At 42.2% G+C, this 23,702-nt stretch overlaps 1 protein-coding gene across 1 annotated transcript; it reads right to left on the bottom strand.

Annotated features, from left to right (window-relative positions):
• Positions 1-10,763: 10,763 nt before the first annotated feature.
• T265_00358 (hypothetical protein) lies at positions 10,764-23,278 on the bottom strand (the record flags this gene model as incomplete). Its single annotated transcript, XM_009164103.1, has 2 exons — positions 10,764-11,423; positions 23,050-23,278. 2 exons carry the CDS (start codon positions 23,276-23,278, stop codon positions 10,996-10,998), a joined length of 657 nt encoding a protein of 218 aa, XP_009162367.1.
• Positions 23,279-23,702: the final 424 nt, after the last annotated feature.

Raw genomic sequence — 23,702 nt, 5'->3', positions numbered from 1 at the left:
AAGCCATCAGGAAGCACGTATGTATCATTTAATATCCATGTTCTTGTTCCCAAACCACCCCCGACAGCTTTCGACGGTCTTCGTAAGCAACTGCATCGGGTGATGGATAAGCTTCAGAGGCTGGTACCCAGGAGGGCCACCGCCATCTTTAAGCGGTTGATTGTTCAGGGACAAATCCTGCCGTGTCAAGCCTCAAAGTCTGCAACCGACGGCCTGCCGTTGGAGGTCGAGGCTACTGCACCTCAACCCAGATGGCGGTCTGGAAACGCTGACTTGGAGTTCTGCGTGCTCTGTGACCTGCCTACTACTACCAATGACCGCCGGTGTGCAACGGATCCCGTGTCATATCACGCCGACTGTTGTGACAGTGAACTTTGCCCATTGTGTCGTGGTGCTCTTCAGGCTTGTCCCAAAGGTGAGTCCACATTAAAATAAGTCACCTTTGGTCCTTACCTCCGGGCCCGTCCAGAAAACGCAGAGGTGTGCTTGCTACCCGGTCCGCAAAGAGGGCGTCTTATGATGTTGGCCTGGACCGAAGCACAGAGTCCCAGCACAGTGTGTCCCGTAGGTCTTTGTGCGTCCATGTTTTCGGGTCCACAGAGGAACTACCCGACAGCCGTGAGTCAATGTCTGACAACTACGACTAACTCTGTAGAGCGCCACCTAGATGAGAGAGACGAAGGTGATTTCATGTGACCCATCGGCTCCGAAAAGTTTGTCTGTTAATGAGGTCCTGTGCATTTCAAATAAATCTCGTATTTCTTGAGAGGTGCAATAAACAGGCATGCGAAATAACCGCTGAAGACGGCATTGTGTGAACAGGCATCTACGACAGCATAGTCGCTGCAGTGAATTTTGGAGTAAGTATCTCTACCAGTTTGTCGACCGCCCGCCTTATGGTGATATTTCGATAACCTAAATTATATCTTCCTATCATTTCAGGACTTCAACGGCCAAATGCACACTCCTCACGAAGAAAAAATGCGCCTCCCAGAACGACATATGTAAACTTCAAAACGACCAATATATCTCAAAATTCAATGATGTCCATTTCGAGCCTACAGATAGATGGGTGCGCTAGTTAGTAAGGCATCGTGTACCCCTAGCCGCATGTTAGTCGTGTGCGTTGGTTAAGATCGTTCAGCTGTCTGGTATTATCGACGTAGGCTTCATGTGGCTAGTTAATTAGGCATCGTGTACTTCTGGCCGCATGTTAGTCGCGTTTGCCGGTTAAGATCGTTCAGCTGTCCGCTATGGTTGACGGATGTTCCATGTTCCTAATAGATAAACCTCGAGGTCTTTCTAGCATGATTCGCAACCTATAGTGGAAAACTCTGGTTTTTGCCAGCAAATGCGCACGACGTTTAGCAAGTAATTAGCGTGCACTACGGAATTTTTACTGGCAACGAAGTATCATCGACCAAAATTTACTTGCATGAATGCGCCTGCGCATATATTGGATCTCCAAAGGCCATTTAGATTCTAGAATGTTGAAGAAATTTTTTCTGGTGGAAAAATACCTGAAAGTTACGTTCATTGTATATGAGTCACGGTTTTCCACAATTCGCGATTTTTTATCATCAGTTAACGTATTCACAGTGGGTGGTGTTTATCGACCTTGAGAATTCGTTCACTTAAACAAATCGCCCTAGTAAATGATTTTCAATAATACAAGAGCATTCACATTATAGATGGACATTCTACATTATGAAGTGCAAAGTCTGAAAATACCGTAGATTTCGAGAAATCAGTCTGATTTTGCGAATATCCAGCGGGACTAAGTTGAGCAAGCTGTCAACAAAATGCGAATCGGTGATGGCCCGTGGCCTTGAAATTTCGCTCACTTGAACAAAATGCTACAAGTAACATGTCACCGGAAGGTGCAAGTGGATTAGCCTAGCTGCGCGTTTAAGTCACAAATTCTAAAACCCCATAGTTTCTGCGAAAATAATTTCTGTTTGCCTCTAACCAGTGGCAGAAATGTCAGTGTAGTAATTGTTAAAAAAGACAGAATAGTGTTAGCAGCGGGTCAATTAAGAATAGCTATTGTAACGCAGTTGAAACTCGACTGTACCTACTTGCACGTTTATCATATGACCTAATGTGTGCCTCTCCCTCCCCCTCTCTCTCTCCCTATTGCAGGTACCACCGACAAGCCACCACGAGCTCCCGACAGGAAAGGGTATCCTGCTTGTACGCCCTCCTGATTGACACCGATCCATCTTTGCACCCCCGACTTCCGCTTTCTGTTTCGGTTGAATACAAGTGTGTTGTTGCTACGCTCCGGTCTTCCCTTCTGTGTCACCCGACCAGTGCGAATGTGTGCCGTGTGGATTCAGTACTACCAATCCCTATATCTGCACATTTCAGAACCGACGTGTGCCGTCACCACATCCTCTCGAACGTCGAATACCGCTGACATCCCGAAGTCCCACGCTACACTATTGCTGTCTCTGATCGCACGAAAAGGTATAGGGATATGTATAGTTTCGATTAAAGGCAGAAAGCTTTGAACGAGTTTCAGTGGGACAAGGAAGGGGATGCAGTTTTCTGGCTACCCAGTAAGTTAATTTACCAGGAGTGTGTGGCAAAGAAATAAAAATAATAACACTAGGTTGGATATACAATAATAAAGAGGTCAGATGGTGCAGACTCACTAACAATTGTTCTCTTTAAAATAGTTCGTCGTTGGTCCAGGTCAGTGAATAAACAGTAATCCAATTATGGTGGTTCAGGGTTCTTCGCCACAACAGTTTCCACATATAATAGATTCCGAAGATGGCCTGAAAAGTTTTGATACCAGAGTTAGTACATGAGACTCGCGAATGACTGCTGTAAGCGTGAGCGAAATCAGAAGAGCTAGTCGAAGCACGTGACCACGCTTGTATTCTGTGAAATTGTGCAAGTGTTCGTTTTTGTAGTTTTTCGTATTCAAACAAAAAACGATTATGCAATTGATGAAATACGTCGTGTTATAATGGAAGCAAAACAAATGTACAAAACGCCACAAGGTATAAAAGTGGACCTCTTATCTTAGAGGAGTGCTTGTCGCAGTGGCAACATGTCCTGTTGATAGGCGCTCCAACGGTAGTGGTCTGGCTACCCAGGTGTGTGTGGCAAAGAAAGAAAATGTTTACGCTAGACTGAGTGCACAATAATAAACAGGTCAGCTGGAACAGACTCGCAAAGCATTGTTCCCTTTAAAGAAGTTCGTCGGTAACTCAGGTCAACGAATAATTGGTGATTCAATTATGGTTGCACAGGGGTCTTCTTTTGAACAGTTCTCACATGATAAATTCCGAAGGCAGCCTGAAATGCTTTTATACCAGGGATAATAAACAAGCTGGAACAGACTCGCAAAGCATTGTTCCCTTTAAAGAAGTTCGTCGGTAACTCAGGTCAACGAATAATTGGTGATTCAATTATGGTTGCACAGGGGTCTTCTTTTGAACAGTTCTCACATGATAAATTCCGAAGGCAGCCTGAAATGCTTTTATACCAGGGTTAGCACATGAAACTTGCGAATGGCCGCTGTAAGCGCAAGCGAAGCCAGAAGACAAAATTGAAGCACGTGACCACGTTCATTTTGCGTATAATCGTACGAAAGCACGTTTTTGTAGTTTTCGTGTTCAGGGAAGAACGTTCATGAAATTGACAAAATACCTAATGTTATAACGGAAGTAATAGGCAGGCGCAAATCACCACAGTCATCTTCAGTGCGCAACCAACTGCGCACATCTGGCAGTAAACAGATGTCGACATCCAAGACCCTTCAACCATTCCTCGAGGACGTTTGCAGTGAAGTGCGTGCCACTGTCAGTGACCAAAACAGTTGGTACACCTTCATGGCTGAATACTTTTCTCAATGCTTGCTGAGTGAATTGGGCACTTGGGGACGTAGTTAGAAAAACTTCAGGCCAACGTGAATATGCGTCAATAACGATTAAAGCGTAGTATTTGCCGAGAAAGTGACCAGAGTAGTCGGCATAAATTCGTTGAAACGATTGCCGAACAGGCTCGTGTAAGCCACAATTTGTCTCCTGGGCATTTGCATGCCCCCTGTGGGCTTAGGGCATTTAAGAATCGGTTGTTTGATTCCATTCTCATTCACAGAAGTCGGTAAGGTGATACTGGTTTGCAGTGAGCGTAGAACTTTGAGTCCGATAATGGACGGTCCCGACGTTGAAACCAAAAAGTTGCAAACGATAGGGGTGCTTTGGTATAATCTCACGGGGATCGTGCAACTGTCAACTGGAGTTACAGAATGTCCGGTAATACCGCAAATGTTAACATCCGTGGGCACTATCACGGCACTGGGGTAGAATGCAGTTAGATCTGATTGTGGAATAATGGACTCAGCACTACCAGTATCAACAATAAAGTCATGCTTTTGACCAGAAGCGGATATCAAAGTTTCAAAAACGTGACGAATTTCGTGACAAAACAGATAAAGAGTAGAAATATCTTCAGATAATGCCTTCACGTCAGTATTTGGGTCAGTAGTTAAGTGACACACTTTCTTGGACTTACAGATAAGTTGAATGTGTCCTGTTTTACCGCAGATAAATCACTTCGCTCGTCTGTGGGGGGCATGAATATCTGGAATGGTTTCGTCTACAAGACTCACATTTCCCAAATTTTTGAGCCATTGGATTAGTGTTAGGATCTGTGAAGTGACGTGTTGATGTATTTGGAGCACGAGAATCTGTTCGAGGTTTGAATTTGTTGTTCGTCTGCATCCTTGAATTATTTCTTTTAGAATAAATTAACAAGACTACTTCCTCAGTCTTCGTCACATGCTTCACATATTCATACTGCTCACATATTTTCCGAATAGTTTGAAATTTCTGATTCGGACAGAGTAGCAGCTTCTGCTGTAATTCGGGCAGCTGAATGCCAGCAACGAGTCTATCACGCAGCTGGTCTTCCAACTGGGCACCGTAGTCACATTTGGCTGCCTGTCTGCAGCTGCAATACAAAATCAAAAACCGACTGAGGGTGAGAGCGGGTCAACATATTGAACCTATCTCTTTTGGCTGCTACAAAGTTAATCGGCTTGAAGTGTTGAAGAACTTTTTTCTTCAATGCAATGTAAGAAATATCAATTGGGGATTCAAGATATACGCCTCCTTGCCAACGAAATGTAGGAAATATGCAGTGAGTTTCTTATCATCCATATCGGATTTTGTGAGACACCATATGTCAAATCCTTCCAAATAATCTTCCACGTCTCGCGCAGTTGAATTAACATTCAATGCTTCCATTTCGGCAGGCATGATGAATTGTTCCAATCGCGACGCCAAAATGTGGGAATTAAGTTTCGTACGTATATCGGTATAACCCGTCAAACTAGAAATCCAGAATTCAGCGAAGAGTGGCAACCAGCACGTATGTATTCGAATTGGCGAATATGTACAGCATATATGGAATATTAAAACAAGAGAATAATGCATAGAGCAATGAATAGAATATCAGTCATGTTCATCACACACTTGCAAGCCGATTGCCAAATTCGGCGGACAGATTAACAGCCGCCGGACTAACAACTAATGATATTATGTGGAGTGTTTAGTAGCCTCGCATTATCTTATCTTATTTACGTAACTTTCACTCAGATAAAAAATGCCTGTACATTTAATAGTCGATGTTGGAACATCCGTTATCTGCATTGGCCTTACTGTTGCGTCACTGTCCTTTTGGAACTTGTGCAACAATTCCTTCGGAGTGGCAAAATGACCAGCGTTGACATCTACATAACCTCTGAAATATATACACAGCAGTAAGCTTGCTTTCCTCACATAAGTGCTCTGCGTCATATGATCGCTGAATTCTTCCTAAATACACTAACTAATATGCTTATCTGAGTGAGCAACCGGTTGTGAACTTGGCTCTACCTTTGACTTCGTTGGCCAGAGCGCCTATCATTTGACTCGGATTTTTGTTCTTAGATTTATTACTATTGGAGTAGAATAAACTATGCTTTGTTTTCACCTTGCAATAATAATGTTTAAATTTGTTTGTTTTCTGACATTAGCAAGACAAGTTACGGCTTAATTAAATTGAAAGGCTGTAGAGCGAACTGCGTGCCACTAATTTTATCGGTGTCACCCAGTCACCATGGCTTCTAATGAACATTGCCGCCATGCGAATAAAAGTCGTACAATCTTATGACACTTCTAATATCTCCTAAACACGGCGGATAACTTGAAGGAATAGAAGAACAGCTACCACATACTGCAAAATGTTGTATTCTCAATTAGATATCGCCAAATTGTCATTTCCTGTCTTCTACGCTGTGTGACTTACTGTTGTTTTTTGTGCAGTCATCAACGGGTTTACACCCAGATTTAAGGTCCCTCAAATATGCACTCAGATAACACTGGAAATCCACTATTTACAGCCCAGTGGAACTTTAGTAGAAGTGCATCACTCGCGGTAACTTATTGTCAGTTCCCGTCTAATATACTCCTACGCACAACTCACCAGTCGCAGATTGGCATCTCACTAATTTACCAAATTCTCCTTGAGTTTTTGTACCAGCTTCCACAGGAGTTTTTTTTACCTACACACAGTTGATCTTGGTTTTATTAGTACCACAGACTTCCTGGATTTAGTAACTTCCTAACTAGGGACCAAGTTTCTTTTTGGTTGTGACTATAGACAGCTCGGTTGACACACCGTACACTTACTCTTCCTAAAGACGACTATCATGACACATCCTTGATACTTTCTGCTATTGATGGTCTGAAGTGATTGTGATTGTGATTGAGATATGAGTGAACCTTAAACTGAGGTGATTGTTCCAGATTTTCAGTCACAATCAAAACGCCTAATATTAAAATCAAATCGGCTGCCCCCGGACAAACAACGTTTTAAGGCAGTGATCGTATGGACAAAGGCTACAGCCCGACCGATTACCCTCAAACAAAAGTGAGATTACACTGATGTAGTCATAATTATATAAATGTCAGTTTATCCATCATTTGCAATAGAACAATCAGCGCGGGTTGTTTTTCCTAAAAATCTCTAGCATCTTATTTGAGTAGGCTACATTACTCAAGTGCTTCGTAACAGTAAATATCTGGAAACGAAAAAAAATTAAGAAGGTGCGAAAATTCTGCTTTCATTGATAGCATGTATATCAGTGCCTCACTTATATCCCCTAAAGCAATTTCTTTGTTTTGTTTAAAATCCGGTCCTTAGGTCGTCGCATGGTGTGAGCAAGATAGTCCAACGGAGCCTGTATGATATATACTCTAGATTCGATTCATCGACCACTCACGTGGACCGATTAATGATGGTGTGGGTGATTCACAGTTCACTGTCTTCATTGAGATGGCCGAAGTGGTTAGAGCGCAAATTTACTGACCGGAAGAGAAAGTTCATGGTTCGAACCCGACCTCTGCCGCTCGACTTCCCCTGTCTAGGTTTGAGCAACCTGGCAGTATCCCAGCCCTCGTGCTTCCTGCGGGTGGCATGGCAGCTAGGCACCGAAAGTGTGCTACAGCTGAACGATTGTTATTATTTATTTTTTCATTGAAGAATTTCGGATGTCCTAAATGAGATTTTGTTCTGTAGGTGGAATCAATTTATGTTGGAAAACCAAGTGTTTATGAGAATTCACGGTCCAATAACCTCGGATTTGTATACAGAATGATCAAAGTCACTGTAAAACGTGAAGAGACAAAGCGCATGAGAGTTCCTGGAAGCATGGAGCTCCACCATAAATTTAATCTTCTAAACTTGTGGAACTGCCCCCAAATGAATTACGTAATCTTGCGAGCGAAGGAGCGTCAAGCTGATTGAAGGATTCAAACAGATGAATGGAATGACTAGTAGGATCAACCGTGAAACCAGCAGAATGAGTGGGCAATGAGTACGTGTGAGAAAGGTCAAACTCACAGTTCGTCTGGGCTCGACAACTCCGTATATGGGCCAGCCAGACGACCAGTATCACCGATCGTCAGATCGGCCGATTACGGTCCAGAGTCAACTTTGTTCATATACGCGATTGCGACGCTGCTCGACGCCTACACCGAGGCACGATGCACCACCACATCCCTAAGCATCGATTGACACCATAACAGCGCCGAGACTTTTCCAAAAAAATCGAGTGACCTAGTGAAAAATCACCGGCTTAGCGTATTTGCATTCATATAAAGCCTGTAGCATACAGGGCTGGCTAACTCGTGAGGACTTCTTTTAGACGAACGTTCATCGATCGGGACAATTTTTCAACAAATCTTCCAACTGCTTCCACATTTTGTCCCATTGTCACAATAAGAGTCGCGTTTGAGTTAACTTTTTCATGTTGCCGAAAGCAACTACTCCTTTGGTGAAGGTGAGTGAATTTCTCTACCGCAAGTGTCGACTGTCGGAAATTGTCCTTGAGCTCTATATGATTGTGAAACTAACAATAAAGCAGTGTCGTTTAATTTCTAATGTTTCTGGACCAATGCTCCAAGAGCCATTTGTTTCATAAAGGAAACTACTCACAAGGTTGCTGAAAACTCTTCGATAGCCCACGACCGGTTTCGCCCTTCTTGGAGTTCATCAGGTAGGCGCAGTCCCCGAGCTTCCGTCAACGTCATAAACGAGAGATTCAGTTGAGTCTCCCATGAAAACCAAATTGATTTGCAAATGAGTGTACTTCTCGAAAACAGTCCAATTTGGGTTCAAGTAGATCATAAAGTTGACGGTAACTCGGGGACTGCACCTACCTGATGAGCCCCAAGAAGGGCGAAACCCGTCGTGGGCTGTCGAAGAGTTTTCAGTAACCTTGTGAGTAGTTTCCTTTATGAAAACACACTGTGGTATCTCCAACATCGTGCCAACTGAAACATGAGGCGGCCTGTGTGCAGCACATTCAGTTGGAGGACACCATAACCGTGAAAACCAAATTGATTTGCAAATGAGTGTATTTCTCGAGAACCATTGGTTTCACTCACAAATTGATGGTGATTCTGCGAAGCCGAAGTAATGTTTGTTGGCCAGTCTGTGTGTTTTCTATGGTACTCGGTGCGTCAACATGCATGTATTTCACTCTGTGGTTTGAGATCAACCACGAATGGAACGTTAGTAAATGACGCCAAATAATATTGCCCGTTGTACTGTTTTGGGGCAGTGTTGCTACTTATTGCGTCCAAAGCACACCCTAATATTTTCTTGGCTTCTGTTACTGTTCTAATGGACGTTAAGACAGACTTCACCTGCTAATAAATTAGGCGATGTGAGGCCAAACACTGTTGGGTTCAGCCGACCCAATGCTGCAGGTGGAGAAATCGAGTTTTCCGGTCCCACCACATATCGCGATGGACACGAAACGAAAGGCTTTACGATGACGTAGCTAAAATACTCACAGAAATGTTTTCAGTGTAGATGACAGTCGGCGGGTCGACTGCCTCTAACGTCACGGGTCGATACAGTAAACTGGACGAACGATAGACTACCGGGGGTTTAAAATATGACACTTCAAACATCAACATCTGAGGGAAGAGATAGCATTTAATGCTGGTTCTTTGGTAACATGGGAGCAGTTGGCAGCACGACCACGAACCCGTCGCTACACTCCACCACGCTCCTTAACAACGCACCGATGATGCCGCCTCGATTGGTTATTAAACGTTTGCTTAGCGAACAAACCAACGACCATATCCTTTGTGGTCCACCTACTAAAAGTTAGATAGAATTTGAAGTTTGATACTTATAAAGTACATAGTCATAATAAACAAATAAGAAACAATGAGAGGATTATGACTCGTTTTTCAGGTTCTTACTAGACAAGAAACAAAATTAGTGTTTGATCTACCAGGGGTTGACGTTTCAGACACTACCTGAGTGACAAGTTCATAAACCATATCCACGGTAAGATGCTCAAAGGTGAGTAGTAATTAGGGTGATACGATTGGCTCCATGAACCCACTGATCTGTAGAAAATGTGAATTCGTAAGAATATACAAGCGCACCCGAATGAAACCTATGCTGCAGTAACACTTCAGCTGCGTTCTAAATCGAACTCTATGGAACAAGAAGCATCGTACTTCAAACAATTAAACTAACGTCAAAGGTTCGAGGAGTGCATCATGAAAAACTATTTCTTGTAGATTCAGTTCGATAGAAATGAGCTTTCTTCTCCTATCTCCAATTTGATCTTTGCCAAGCGCGGTTTACTGTAGCTTTCATAATCATCCTCATTCTAGTTACCTCACTTTTGATATCATGTGAATGATCGCAGGATTCTTTAAATCAGTATTCCTATTGCTGTTGTTTGACTATTCTCCCTTCCATTCCAGTGCAATGATTTTGGGTAGTCACTGAATGAACTCATCCGAATTGCGTATCCTCTGTCTTTATAAAATTCGAAAACCCAGTTATCTGACCAGTGTGCGCTGGACGCACTCAACTGCTTATGAGTTCCTGAAACGGAGAATCTAGGGTCGGTTGCTCGCTCCTACGTATGGTTCTTTTAAAACACTTATGGCCATGGAACTAATCACTCGAGGGGGGCACGATTAGATGTGTCGCGAGTTTCGCCCACTTGTTAAATGCCTGGCTGGTTTTGCTCGGTTGCTATCCTTCGTGTACCCAGCTTTGATAGAATAATCCGCTTCCGGTTAGAATGCCATGACAGTAATTACTGCATGAAATTTGATAAAACTCACCACGTGATTCGGTAAAGCCTTGTCTGTCTGGAAACCTATAGTGGCTGCATAAAATGAGCTGCCCCGGTGAATGACTATCTCACATCTCATTTTGGCGCACCTTTTCCCGACGGTATTTTGCAGTCCTCGTGACTTACAATTTATTTATCGGTTCCGTTTTCAGCATAAAGTGACACAACAGGTAGACAATTCGATTGATGCGTGATTAGTTAAAAATATATAAATGAAAACAAGTTCATGAACCATAGCGTTCCGGGTGTTTTGAAGCAGGAATTGGGCTAAGCGATACAGCGATTTTGTAAACGTTCGGTTCGTACCGAGTCATCAGAGTTCATTACCAGGGTATAGTTGCAACAATCACTCTGGCAAGCTTGAGGAATTGCCGTGAAAACGCCTTGGTGTCTCTGGTAACTATGATGGGGTGATCAGGATGATAACCAGTGTAAAAACATTGTGGACACAAAACCACGTTTGGGCAGAAGATGCACGTGTACCGTTCTTCGTTCCAGTCTTCCTTTTCACACAATTTGCACGGTGTTGTCATCCAAGGGTCGGCAAATGAGGAAGTCAACCGATCGTTTACTCTCTCTGTTATCTTGGGTAGTTCGTGAGCATAACAGTAGTTGAAAAATGAATTGAGAGGTTTGACGTTTGATTTCGGACATGGGACGACATACACACGAGGGCATTCGTCGCCAAAGACTCGTTTAAAGTAGTTACTGACATCCGCATCGGTAGCCAGCTCTATGAAGTCAGAGTTTTCTGAGGGTAAAGAAAATGAGTGCAATAAATTACGTTTATTTTATATAGAGGCAGCGATAATTTGGTAAGATGAATCTCAATGTACAGCCTGCTGAACAAGCACGTGTCCATGAGTTTTATTTCAGACTTCAATACCATTTTGGGAATAAAACTCATTCGGAAATTAACTAGGCTGTAACCAACGAGCAAAATGTGGATAAGCTGAGACCTTTATAGCATAAAAAGTATATCATTATAGACGTCTAACATACCCTTGACTTTTTTTTCGTTTCTGAACGTTTCTGCGCATGCCAAAAATAACAACGGGCATGCACCAGAGATGGCAGTCCTATCAACTTCATTCTGGTCAGAATTCGGATTGACTCTCACTTGCCTTTGCCCTTGTCACTAATTCTTCAATGGTTTTTGGATATAACTAAGAAAGATACACACGAAGAATTTGCACAGCAAAATTTTTGTGGCTTCATGAATCAACCAAAACACTTGGGATTTCTTCCACCGTCAATTCTTAGTACCTAATGATGTGGTTTTCCGCTGTTTGAGGGGAAAAAATGGCAGTGATCTACATTTGAGGAGCGTTACGAAACTATGAAAACTTATTTTGGTGATGGTTCACAAGTGTTGCCATTCGTGCTTGCATTCGATCCAATATGGCCAGACTATTTTCCGTCAAAATCATTAAAACTCAGACTTGGGACTTGAAGTGGAACACTGTAGAGCACGTAGATTGTGTAAAGTGTACCAGTGAGTTAGACGAAAGTCAACTTTAGTCAGTTGCTACTGTTGCTGAGTGGGTGAAAACAAGCGGGCTCGTTATTCGCACGCAGCGGGTGTTTGGACTGTGTTTTTCACTCGAATATCCTGTAAGCCTGCGCAGCAAGCACAGCAAATCACTTTTTGGCCTCTTCTGACAGAATTTTATCACGCTACTCCTTGAAAGAATAGCCTGCGGTCCGGCTTAAATGATCACCATCATCATCATCATCATCATCGTCATCATCATCGTCATCGTCATCGTCATCATCATCATCACCATCACCATCAGNAGCCTCCTCGTAATCCTCCTCCTCATAATCATCATTATTATCGTCATCATCATCATCATCTTCATAATCATCATCATTATTATCATCATCATCGACCGTATGACATCAGTGTTCAACACCGATGCTTCAAAGCCGTAGAGTCATGATTTATTTCAAAGCCTTATTATAAAGAAAAAATAAAGTGGACGTGGAACTGACTTAGTATTAGTGTCTCTAACCAGGCGCGTGGTCCCCATGCTGGAAGGTGAGTGGCACCGACAATACCCAAGCGTTTCCTGATCTACTTCATAACCCTCTGCCAAGTCAAATGCTGGCCACCTCTCTGCCTACGCCACTTAGGGTTGGGCATGGAAACCAGCACTCTGTTCGGCAAACGATCGTTCGGCAGAGGCAACCCATGTCCCAACTAACGCAGCTGCTGTTGCTGGACACATTCTCCAATGGAAGTACCGGTTGCACAGCCGGACTCGGGGTGAATATCATTCCCTCAATAATTTCTAACCTGAAGGACGAACTTAAAGTGACAAAACGTAGGTCTTGTAATGAGGAGATGGTGAGAAAATGTACACCTTGGGAATAAATATTACTGAGAAGTTCGTTTACAATCTTTCCTCTCTAGAGTGAAAAACTTCAATAAGGAAACAGGTTTTGGCGCACGACTTGAAGAAAAATTCAGAGCCAAAATTCTCTCTTAAAATGACCGTCTTACAGAATAGGTTATTTCGCTGTTGAATGAATTAGTCCTTCAAAAGAAAATAACCGAAATATCGTTAGCTGTCATGCTGTAAAATCTTTAAAATTCATACAGTACTAGCTATTTACTCATCTTGCTTACTACTCCCCAGGTGGGTCAGTAACCGCCGCTCGGGGTACTCAGCATATGACTATGAAAAGCCAGATGGCCGTAAGGATCTTACTCCGAAAAGCTTTCGTCCTTTTGCTTTGGCGCTCACAGCAAGCAGTTCCGTTAACGCAGCAAGAGTACCAAAGTAAAATCCCTTCTAAATAGAAGCCTGTAGTTGTTTCAAGTTTTAAAACAATAAGGCATATTACAATAGCATCTCAGTCTAAAGCAAATGTAGATCAATTCTGATGTTAATGGTCCCCAGACCTACTTCTTAGGCAAAGAAACTCCCGTCAGATTTGGTCTATGATCCCCGATTTTTCCAAGCCTCTTCAGGGACTTTTGAGTGGCTGCTGGCAATTTCAATGCGGCAAACGCAAACACGTTTGTCCTGCTCTACCGTTCTGTTCTTTTGTCTACTTGGACTATCATGATTTAATTCTGGAGCTTTAGGTTTTAGTGTTCCAGCGAGGCCCTATTAGTTACTGCTTTACTTCTAATGAATGGTTATGCTATAACACCCACATACTACTTCTCACAATGCTTCTGACAATAGGATTGTAATATGGGTCTAAACTCAAAAGTTTTCCGACATAAAGTGAGCCATTTTCGACGTATCATCTATGTTGACCTCAAAACCTAGCATCACGTCTGGCGCCAGACAGACACCTGCCTAGTGACTTGTTTGCGGTAGGTCATTTTTTGTGGTATATGTGTATGTGGTATTGCGCCGGGGACACGCGGCTGCAAAATCCCCAGCTCAACATAATAGTATTGAAAACTTTGCTCTGACAGATTCTGGCCTTTTCCTTGGCGTGATACTTGACCTTGGCCTTTTATTGACTGAATGACACTGAAAATCTATCGGTACTTCACTTTCCGAAGGATCTAGAAAGGGAACAGTATATATGTTTACAGGGTTTTATCAGTGTTCTGGAAAAAATATAATTTGCACTCCCCGCCCGTCATTCGATAGCGATTAGACTGCCCAACAAAACAGTGCCAAAAGATTAGCGAGTATACACTTATTTGCAAACTAATTTGGTTTTTCGACAGGCTCACCTGATACCCAGCTGTTTCCAAGCCACTGAATGTGCTGCACCAGGCCGCCTCATGTTTCAGTCGCTCCGATATTCGAGATATCGCGGTACATATATATATTTGTAATGCACAACCCATAAGGTTGCTGAGGGCTATCGACGGATTCTCAGCAACCTTATGAGTAGTGCAGTGCCAAAAGATTTTGCTTAACTAAGAAACCAAGAGCCCATGATTCTTGTGGCTCCTTACCAATTTTTCTCGCCGTGATTCAATAAACTCTGTCCGTTTTCCACATGATATAACTAGCCCAAAGGTGGATTTTTATTTCTTTACGTATGATTATTTTTATTTTTCATTACATTCTAAAGCAACACAAAACATTTTGTGTGCCATCTCTTAATTAATCAGTCCAAAGCTTCCGAAAATTTGGTGAAACCTTGTGCTAACCGGGCAAAAGAATAGAATGGTGTTAAGGTAATATTTTTAAGATACAAATAAATTGTTCTGCACAGTTTACGTACCAAGTTATATGACTGCATCGAAAAACGTCCTCCGGTTTGTTAGGAAGAAGGCTAAGTACAATTCAGTGACTCCCTCTAACTTGTGAAAGAAACGAATGTCGAAGCACTTGATATTACATCAACTAATGAATATTTATGCAGTCTTTTCAACAATAACAGACTCACTTCCAGCCAGCTACTTCACTTTTCATCTCCAAGTTGGGCCATTTTTGGCCTTTTATTGGTAACCTGTGACACATTCATGGCAAAATTTTGATAGCATATATGACCTTAAGAATGCTTGAGAAGCCTCGGACGTTTTAGTGAGGGAGTGGTATTTAAGCTGGATGACTACCTTGAGTAAAAACACAGCATTGAGATTTTTATATGTCTTCGCGTGTAGTGAACCTGACAAGGCGCTACTTTGCTACTGTCACTGCTGAATCTCTGGAGGACTTCCCCCTCTTCTTTCCAGTATGAGGATCGGTTTCCTGAACGCAGCATCCTATTCATAATCTAACTAAAGCCTCTTTGAATAGTGTCCATAAACCCATAGTTGTGTGAATATATGCTGCTCCGTTGATCGCCGCTAAATAATTGCCTAATGTGACCATTAGTGTATATAAGTATCAATAACCCTCTTTAGGAATTCGGGGTAGAAGACTCGGAAACAGCCAGTGGACGATAATGACCCACTTCGTGATTTGATTAGCTGCAACTCAAGAATGCCGCCGCCGTAGGCGCATTGACGGAATTGGAAGATCTGTGACCTCATCGAAGGTGAAGATGACGTCCAGGTATGTTAGTTCATCCCTGGTACGATTTAGAAAATGTAAAATTAATCCCAGTCGTATTACGAGCTTGGTTGATCAGTGGTGCTGTACATAGCGACAGGACCATATTAGGGAGCAAGGTGGTGCAAAGACCTCGTTTCATCAACGGAGAACTGTAACTGGAACAAGAGTTCAAACTATAGTACTTTCTTTTTCACGCCCAGCTGTCATTTCCGTATGGAAAGGGGTGGGGGTTGTCCATTATTCTGAAAAATGATGTTCTTCTGAACTAATACTGGCTTTTTCCGCTAGGACCAGCTTGCATGTTTACAAAGTCGTATCACGGTGGGGTGGATGCCGCGTGCCAACCGTATGTGCCATAATCCATTGTGCGAATATGCCCAACGAATTCATCCATTTTGACCGGCCAGTCTAACACCACAATCGGACTGATAGACCGAGTAGTTTTCCACACCCTCAAGCATCAGCTTCCTTGATAAACGTCATATACTGTGTAACCGACGTCACAGAGCAGTTTTTAATCTGACAACAAAAGTTACATCAGCCAAAAGAGCATTTCGCATCTTCGATCGGGAAAGCTTTTACCTCAAATAACTATGGAGAAATAGATGTAGGTCGGACTAGAGAGGGCGGCATTTCGGAGATATCCTTTATGTAAGGGCGGTAGTGCATGTACCCCTTCATAGTGCAACGCTATCTGGAAGGACGCAACGTTACAGAGGGTCGGCCAGCAAGGCGCCATTCTATGCATTACTTATTCTCCCTGGTATTCTCCTTCAGTTTGCATCTTTCGCAACGTTTTGTCAAAGACTTCGCTCCTGGGGAGATACGCAACCCTCCTAGTTGTTGTAACCCCATGAGATCATGTGAATAAAAACTAATATGACCATCAGTTTGTGTGCCTACTTGAGAACTAAACAACAAAATGACCAAGTTGTCAATTGAACTTCATTCTATTAGATGAAGATAAAAAGTTGCTTGGTAATACCCTCTTACCATAGCTATTTACGCAAGTCAACAAAGACCATATCACGCCCAATTTTCCATCAACTTTTAGTGTAATCGTCCTCCTTTCGAAAAGCGGTTACACAATTCACCATTCTATTTGTAACATCGGCAACGGCAACCTCTTTGAAGGTGATCATAATGCCCACAGTTCAATTTCGAGTGAGACTGCAAGAGGACCACACAACTTCCCTCGTGTATCGTCGACACGTTAGTTTTTATCGTACAAGGCAAAATAGGGGAATAAAGTACAAGAGTTTCCATCGCCGATTGTGGGGCAAACAGGGCGTACGCATGAGGGTAGGTAGCCAACGGGAAAAGAAAACAAAAAGTCATGGCTGCATAGTCACACTGGTCTATTTGTTTCATTTTAAGGCGACTGAACACTACGCAGCTGGTTATCCTTTGGATAACGAAACAGGAAGACACTATGTCAGTGGGTCGGGTTGTGGTAAACTTCCTCGGTATAATGTGTTTATTTGTGATACCCAATCAGTGGTCAACTTTGAATAACAGTGCAGTAGGACTCTGCGGCTAAAGTCATTACTCCTGAAGCTGAAATCATAAATTCGTTGAGCACTTCTAGCAACGTTATTACGTGCAAGTATTCCAGCTCTTGCTCACTGATATATCACCACTATAGAAGTGAAGTGCAAATTTCCAGTCGTTTTCTAAGATATTGAGTTGCATGTGTTTTCTTGTATAGTGTTCACGATTCAACGGAGCAATCTCTTACCTAGAGGCAAGAAATTTGAAGAGTGCCCAGCATTCAGCACGTCTTGTCAAGACCTTGCAATAAATTTTCCGAGAGTATATTTGAATATGTTGATCACTAAACCGGGCTCAAACCGATGGCGAAATGCATATATTTAAAAGTTCATTTGATGTTACTGAGAGACACACGTGACTCCTAGTTAAGCCTCTGGGTTACGATATTCTTCTGCCAATATGTTATACATAGGCCACTTTTTGTTTTGCTTGACACAGTATACCACCTTTTATTGTCTTGACACAAGTAAATTTTTTGGTGAATACTCTTGGACAATCCACCATCAATCTCGCCCTTTTTGGAATTCATCAGATAGGCTTGATGCCAGAATTTCCATCAACTCTATGCTGAACTTGAACACCAAATGTATGTTCGGGGCCTGAGTCTCGAAAGTAGCCAATCCAGGCTATAAAAACTTCTTTGGCAGCCGCATAAGCTTTGCTGTGTCGGTAACATTTCGCTGTCCGTTACTTTGTTTTCACTTGTAGTGAATTTAAAAGGATGTATGAACCCGGTTGCGTCACATGGGTGAAGACTGTACGTATGAATCTAATCCTGCAATACCTAGGTTGGTGTCAAACTACAAAATAAATTACATTAGCATGCTCATTGTTGCCTCACATCCAAGACAGAGAACACATCTCTCGTATCCAATCCCAACTATCCCTCTCGTGTCGGTGCCACTACGAACCGAAGGTACAATTTTAGACGCGACTTGTGTGCTCAAAGCCGTGTGAATTTCAGAATGTTGTGATTCGAGAATGCTGCGCGTGCAGAGTTATAAGTTCAGCCATAAAATGTAGGCTTTGATGAAAACAGAATTTATGGTGTTTGTACTGTACTTGTTTATGCAGTGCAAAATAGTCATATGCAGCTTGCCTTTAAATAGATTTGCGATACATTTGGATTAGCAACTAAATGGTGGAGGCATAATCTTTGCTTCATTCAGCTATAGCACCCTTACTATGCTTAACTGCCATGTTACCAGAGGAAAGCGCAAGGGCTGGGATACTACTAGGTTGCCCAAGCCTAGACAGGGGAAGCCGACGGACAGTGGTCGGGTTTGAACCACGGACGTTCCGGTCAGTAAATTCGCGCCTTAAACACTGAGCTTCTCGCCATCTTTGCATGCAACCGCGGAACTACTTCTGGCCCTTTTACAAAGCAGATCACGAAATGTGGAGTTTGATGATGCGAGATGCATGGCCAGATACAGGGTTGCTGTTGTCAAATGGGGTAAGTCTGGGCATTTGCTCCTTTCAAAAGTATGGAGTCTTATGTTCTGATGTCTTCCACAGCTGAACAGATTGTGACCGCTGGGTCGTGAATAGCTTGTCGGTGGTCTTGCCAAGTGTGATGGGTTTTGGAAGAGAGTTCATTTGAAATAACGCATAGGAACCTAAACCAGGGTGGGAATAATAAGCCGTCTCAGGCGATATAAACAGTCGCTGTAGGTTCGCCGATGCGAGTATGATTTGACTGGTTAAATCGATGCAGTGAACTCCATTAAGAATTTGAATATTGGTCAAGAGTCAATTGATGGTATATTATTGATCAGATTCAAAGAGGATTTTGGCACACCTGCCGAACGTAGCAGATCATGCTTGTCGTACGATAATAGAAGTGCCAAATTTGATCTTGGATATCGATCAAGCAAACATTGCTAAATCCGATTAGGTTGTTTTCTCTCAAGTGAAAAAGACAGTAGATCAATAATCTGGAGATGTCCACTTATACTTCATAACCATGTGATTTGCTCACACATACGAGTACGAAAAAACATGTGTCTACGATAACTATTGTGCTGAAATAGTTGATACTCTAATTTTTTAAGAGATATTACCGAAAGTTTGAGAGAAAAAAGTCTACTCTCTATCAGGCATTTAGGCTAAATAACACAATAACTGGCACGACAACATAACCTGAACACCTCTCATCAAATTGTCACTATTCTCAGTTTGGGATTGCTTTATCCAACTTTCTGGACCTATTGTGGCGTGAAAAGCGTCGTCAATAGACAGACCCCACTTTATAAAACATGCCTGATTAGTTTGACAGTGAACTTTTGCTTCCACTCACGGTTATTCCCATGGCAAACTTGCATATCCTGGTTTTGCGGTTGACGCCGTCTCGATTTCCCCTCAATTTGGTTTTACGACATGAAGATTAAAAAGCTTTTATATAAACTACTATATTTTGGTTTGTTGCTGTGTTCCGACGAATGTGTTATCTCTCGAAAAGGTCACCAACGGTAGTGAATAACTCCCAAGTCTGCATATTGTCGGTAATTCAGGAAAGAAACCTGATTGTATCAGTCGATCAGAAGGGCTACTATCATTGTCGAATATCTGTTACTCGTATCTAACTGAGAGTCACCCCGATTTTCTTTAGATCATGCCACAACGAGTAAGTTTGGATGATCATATGTGTTCATATCCTGGCAAGGGAGCTATGAGAGTCATTCTATATATTTAAGCTCTTTGATACAAAACGTGGGAACTGGCATACTGAGTACCATAGTTATTTTTCCGTCTATAGTAAAATACTAATTCACGAGACAATACTCTAAGGCGTCCACAGTAACTCAAATGATTCATCATTTATTACACGTTGATAAAGTATCGAAAGCCGACGTTTTCTGTCCAGTCTTGGCCTTTTCAAAATCCGGTTTTTATTTATCACTATTTCTTTCTGCATGTAAGAATCACTGTTTTCGACAACAATGCCTTTTTGCATTCAAGAAGTTTGCTCCACAGCATTTGTTGTGATCTTCGGTTTCGTTTAGCGTACCGACTTTGAGCTCTTACCTGAAATTGGATCAGTACTTTAGTGCGCTAGGTGGAAACGGAAATGGGAATCGAATCCGCAGTCCCTCGCTTACCGGAGGTCTGCTATGCCAGCTAAGTACGTCTAACGACAGGCATATGATCCCAATGCTGCATTGACTTGTTTCATTCCTGTCTACCGGTCTGCTAGATTATTCGTCCAGAAGCAACGAGGAAGGCAACGAGCAGGAGACCTATACGAGTGAATCAGTCTTTTAGTCTCTGGCATATTTGCATCGTTCATCCTAAAGATCCAAAACATTTTCTTCCAATGTACATTGGCCAGGAAATTACAAAACGCTTGCGTTCTAATTCATTCATTAAACACTGATGTAGGGATAGGACCAAAGATATTAGTGCAAATGACTTTTTGTAGCTACAACTATTCCTTACTTATTTCACGGGTGAAGAGGCGGCGCAACCAAGCCAACTGCACTATTACTTTCTTGTCACATAATCTTTTAACCCAAAATGAACAGCATGCTTTCATAGGGGTATTCGCTCATGTTTTCGAATCTATAAAATGCTACCACTGACGTTTATTTGCTAGCTACGACGACAGAATTCTAAAGACCAAGCTTGTACGTTTTTGGTTATTCGAAAAATCATTTCTCCGACCGTTTCCGGCGTCAGGAGATATGTGCGCTTTTGTTTGGATTGTAATACAGTTTTCAAAGTATCTTTGGAAACAAGTATTAAATCCAGTGCGTCCAGTCCGTAAGGTACAAAACCAAACTCATACGATAATTGTGATATCCACTTTCAGTTTATTTATATGAGTTTTGATTGAATGATTGACTTGGATTAGATAATCTGAACAAGACAGTTGCGATTTGAGTACGCCATCTTTTGCAAAGAACATGTAAAGTGGCAATGAAAACAATATCGTGCTGTTTATGTTACTCATATAAGTACAAAAAGCACTGTAACCAGCCAGTAAAACCAAGACATTTTCAGAATAGCCCTCAGGCCTTTCTTAGTGCGGAAGACAGGCTTAAAAGTTACTAATCAGTACTTGAAACGGTGAGTTGATGTTAGATATGGGCCCGCTGTCGGTGAAATGCCCGGCAATAGAAAATAATTGCCTTGCTACCCAAGGGAAGCACGATGGCCAGACTGCCCAGGTCTAGACAGGAGAAGTCGAGATGCAAAGGTCGGGTTCGAACCACAGACCTTCCGGTTAGTGAGTTCGTGCTTTAACCAGTGAGACATTGCGAGCTCGAAAAGCTGAACCTGGATTTGCTCACAGTTGAGTGATGTCAGACTATATTACATGATTTAATATGAAGTGCTTTAAACAAGTCCCTCTTCCCTCGCCATTCTCGCCTCTGTCAGTTCTGCCGATATACTGGTGAAGCGATGAATGCACTGTCTCATAGGTGAAACACACGCTGGAAACTTTTACTGGCGTCAGTAGCACAGTCCGTGTGTATTTTTCGCATCACAAGGCCTAACATTATAAGTCCAGCGTGATGAGACGCTTATTTTCCGTTTGGATACGCTAAAGACGTGACCAGTAGTGTGGGTACCGTGCTTTGCGCCCTCCGCGTTTCACTCAAATTTGGTAGTTAGACAATACTGATGAAACTAATCCCGCTTTTTGAATGAGTAGCGCTAAAATTTTGATACATTCTTATGGAATTACTTGAATGCATTTAAACGCTCACTAAAACCTAAAGGTTTTTAGATAAAATATGGCTAAGTAACGGAGAATTTGCATCTGGCACTTTGAAAAAGAGCTCATCCCGGGGTTTCAGTCGTTTTAATCAGCAAACATCAAACGCTATTTTGGATTAAGAGCAATATATTGATTTCTCTTTAGTATTCAAAAGCATCCCGCCTTCCTGTATAAAGAAGAAAAACTCTGCACATGAAGGTATCTTGGCCATCCAGAAAGCCGTCTCTCTCGTTTACGCTCTGATTTCTAAAGCGCGCAGGATTTCATTGATGAAGAATCCGGTAGACGAAGCACGATGTAATCATTTTATATATCTTACTAATTCGCACCCTATCTGATTTATCACGGAGTGCTTTCAAGGCATTCTGGAAAGGAAAAATCACTATGTGGTTCATAAATACAAAAGTAGGGTGAATGGCCGGTGCTTTCAACATCGTATAAAGTGGTAGCTAAAATCACCAGTTAGGCTATAAAAACTTACACAGCTGCTATCAACACCATCATTTTATTCCCACTCTGAATATCCGACTATCTTTGTGCAGAAAAGATAAATCTGGATAGGGGACCGATCAATTTGTTCAGTAAATCAAACCGATATGCCAGCAAGTTCGAAAAATCTACTTTACTTTATAATGTTAGTCGAATCTCAGAAGTTATTTCTCACAGTACGCAGACAATATACTTATTAGTTAACGCGAGAGCATGTACGCTGTCGTTTTGTGTATTCAGGCTATTCGGTGTGACTAGTCAGATTCTTAGTTCTGTCTCGCTTAAAAATAAGCATATCAGTGTAGTCTTTTCACTACCACCACAGGCTCAATGTTTTACACGTGAATCTCCACCGTTTGTCATACTCCAAGCTGATGTGATCGGGCCTAGTGTTTGAAATGTCCATCCTTAATGTAGAGGCTTGAAGGCAACTGGATTGTAGTGTATTGTCTAGTTGGATCAATGCCATTCTGCTAAGCTACTGACTCCCATTGCGCTGAATATAAATGGTGTAGATACATGTAGAACTGTCGGCAACCGTTTGAGTAACAACAAGTCAGGTACTCGTCACACCTGTAGGTCTACATAGCATATGCATGTCTTGAACACCTAATAACACCCGATGCTTTACTTACCTTTAAAGAAGAATTTGAACACCACATTTTTCTTCAAATTTGTCACCTCTCGCACTTTGGCCTGTAGATATTCAACTGTGTAAGATTTTGTTTTTTCGAACAAATGAACCCGGCATACTTCCCGATTATCAAGGGATCGTCTAGACGGGAAAACGAATTTGACTAGCATTTTTGAGATAGTCCACTCAAAATCTACACGCCGTGAACCATAGATTGCAGATTCATACATACGTGCTAGTGTAGTTTCAGTGTGTGTCTGGTACAAAATTATTGATTTTGCTCCATTACACAAAGCTGTTATTGCTGAGCTGCCTACAAAAGACGTGAAGGTCATGTGAGTGCGAAAAGATCAGATGACCGAACACACATGATGTACTGCGAACAACTGAATTTAATGCAACAAGTTGCTTTTATAGTGAAAACAAAAGCACTGTTAGCTCTGGCTGCTAGTGCTTTCATGCGGGAACAAAATCCCAGGTCGTTCAGGGGCACAAAATATCCGAAAATTTATAGGTTTAATGGCTTAGTAGAGAAAATGGTACCAATATGCTAGTTGTTGCCAAAATCGCAACTACTGATTGTAACACACTTGGGATGGACCCTCCCAACTAGGGACTACTCCCATGAAGAGATCAGTGCAGTACTCACAAGTC

The sequence above is a fragment of the Opisthorchis viverrini genome, assembly GCF_000715545.1.
Source record: "Opisthorchis viverrini unplaced genomic scaffold opera_v5_3, whole genome shotgun sequence".
Classification (NCBI taxonomy): domain Eukaryota; kingdom Metazoa; phylum Platyhelminthes; class Trematoda; order Opisthorchiida; family Opisthorchiidae; genus Opisthorchis; species Opisthorchis viverrini.
The sequence above is the reverse complement of the archived record's forward strand: the minus strand, read 5'-3'. Positions and strand labels throughout refer to the sequence as shown.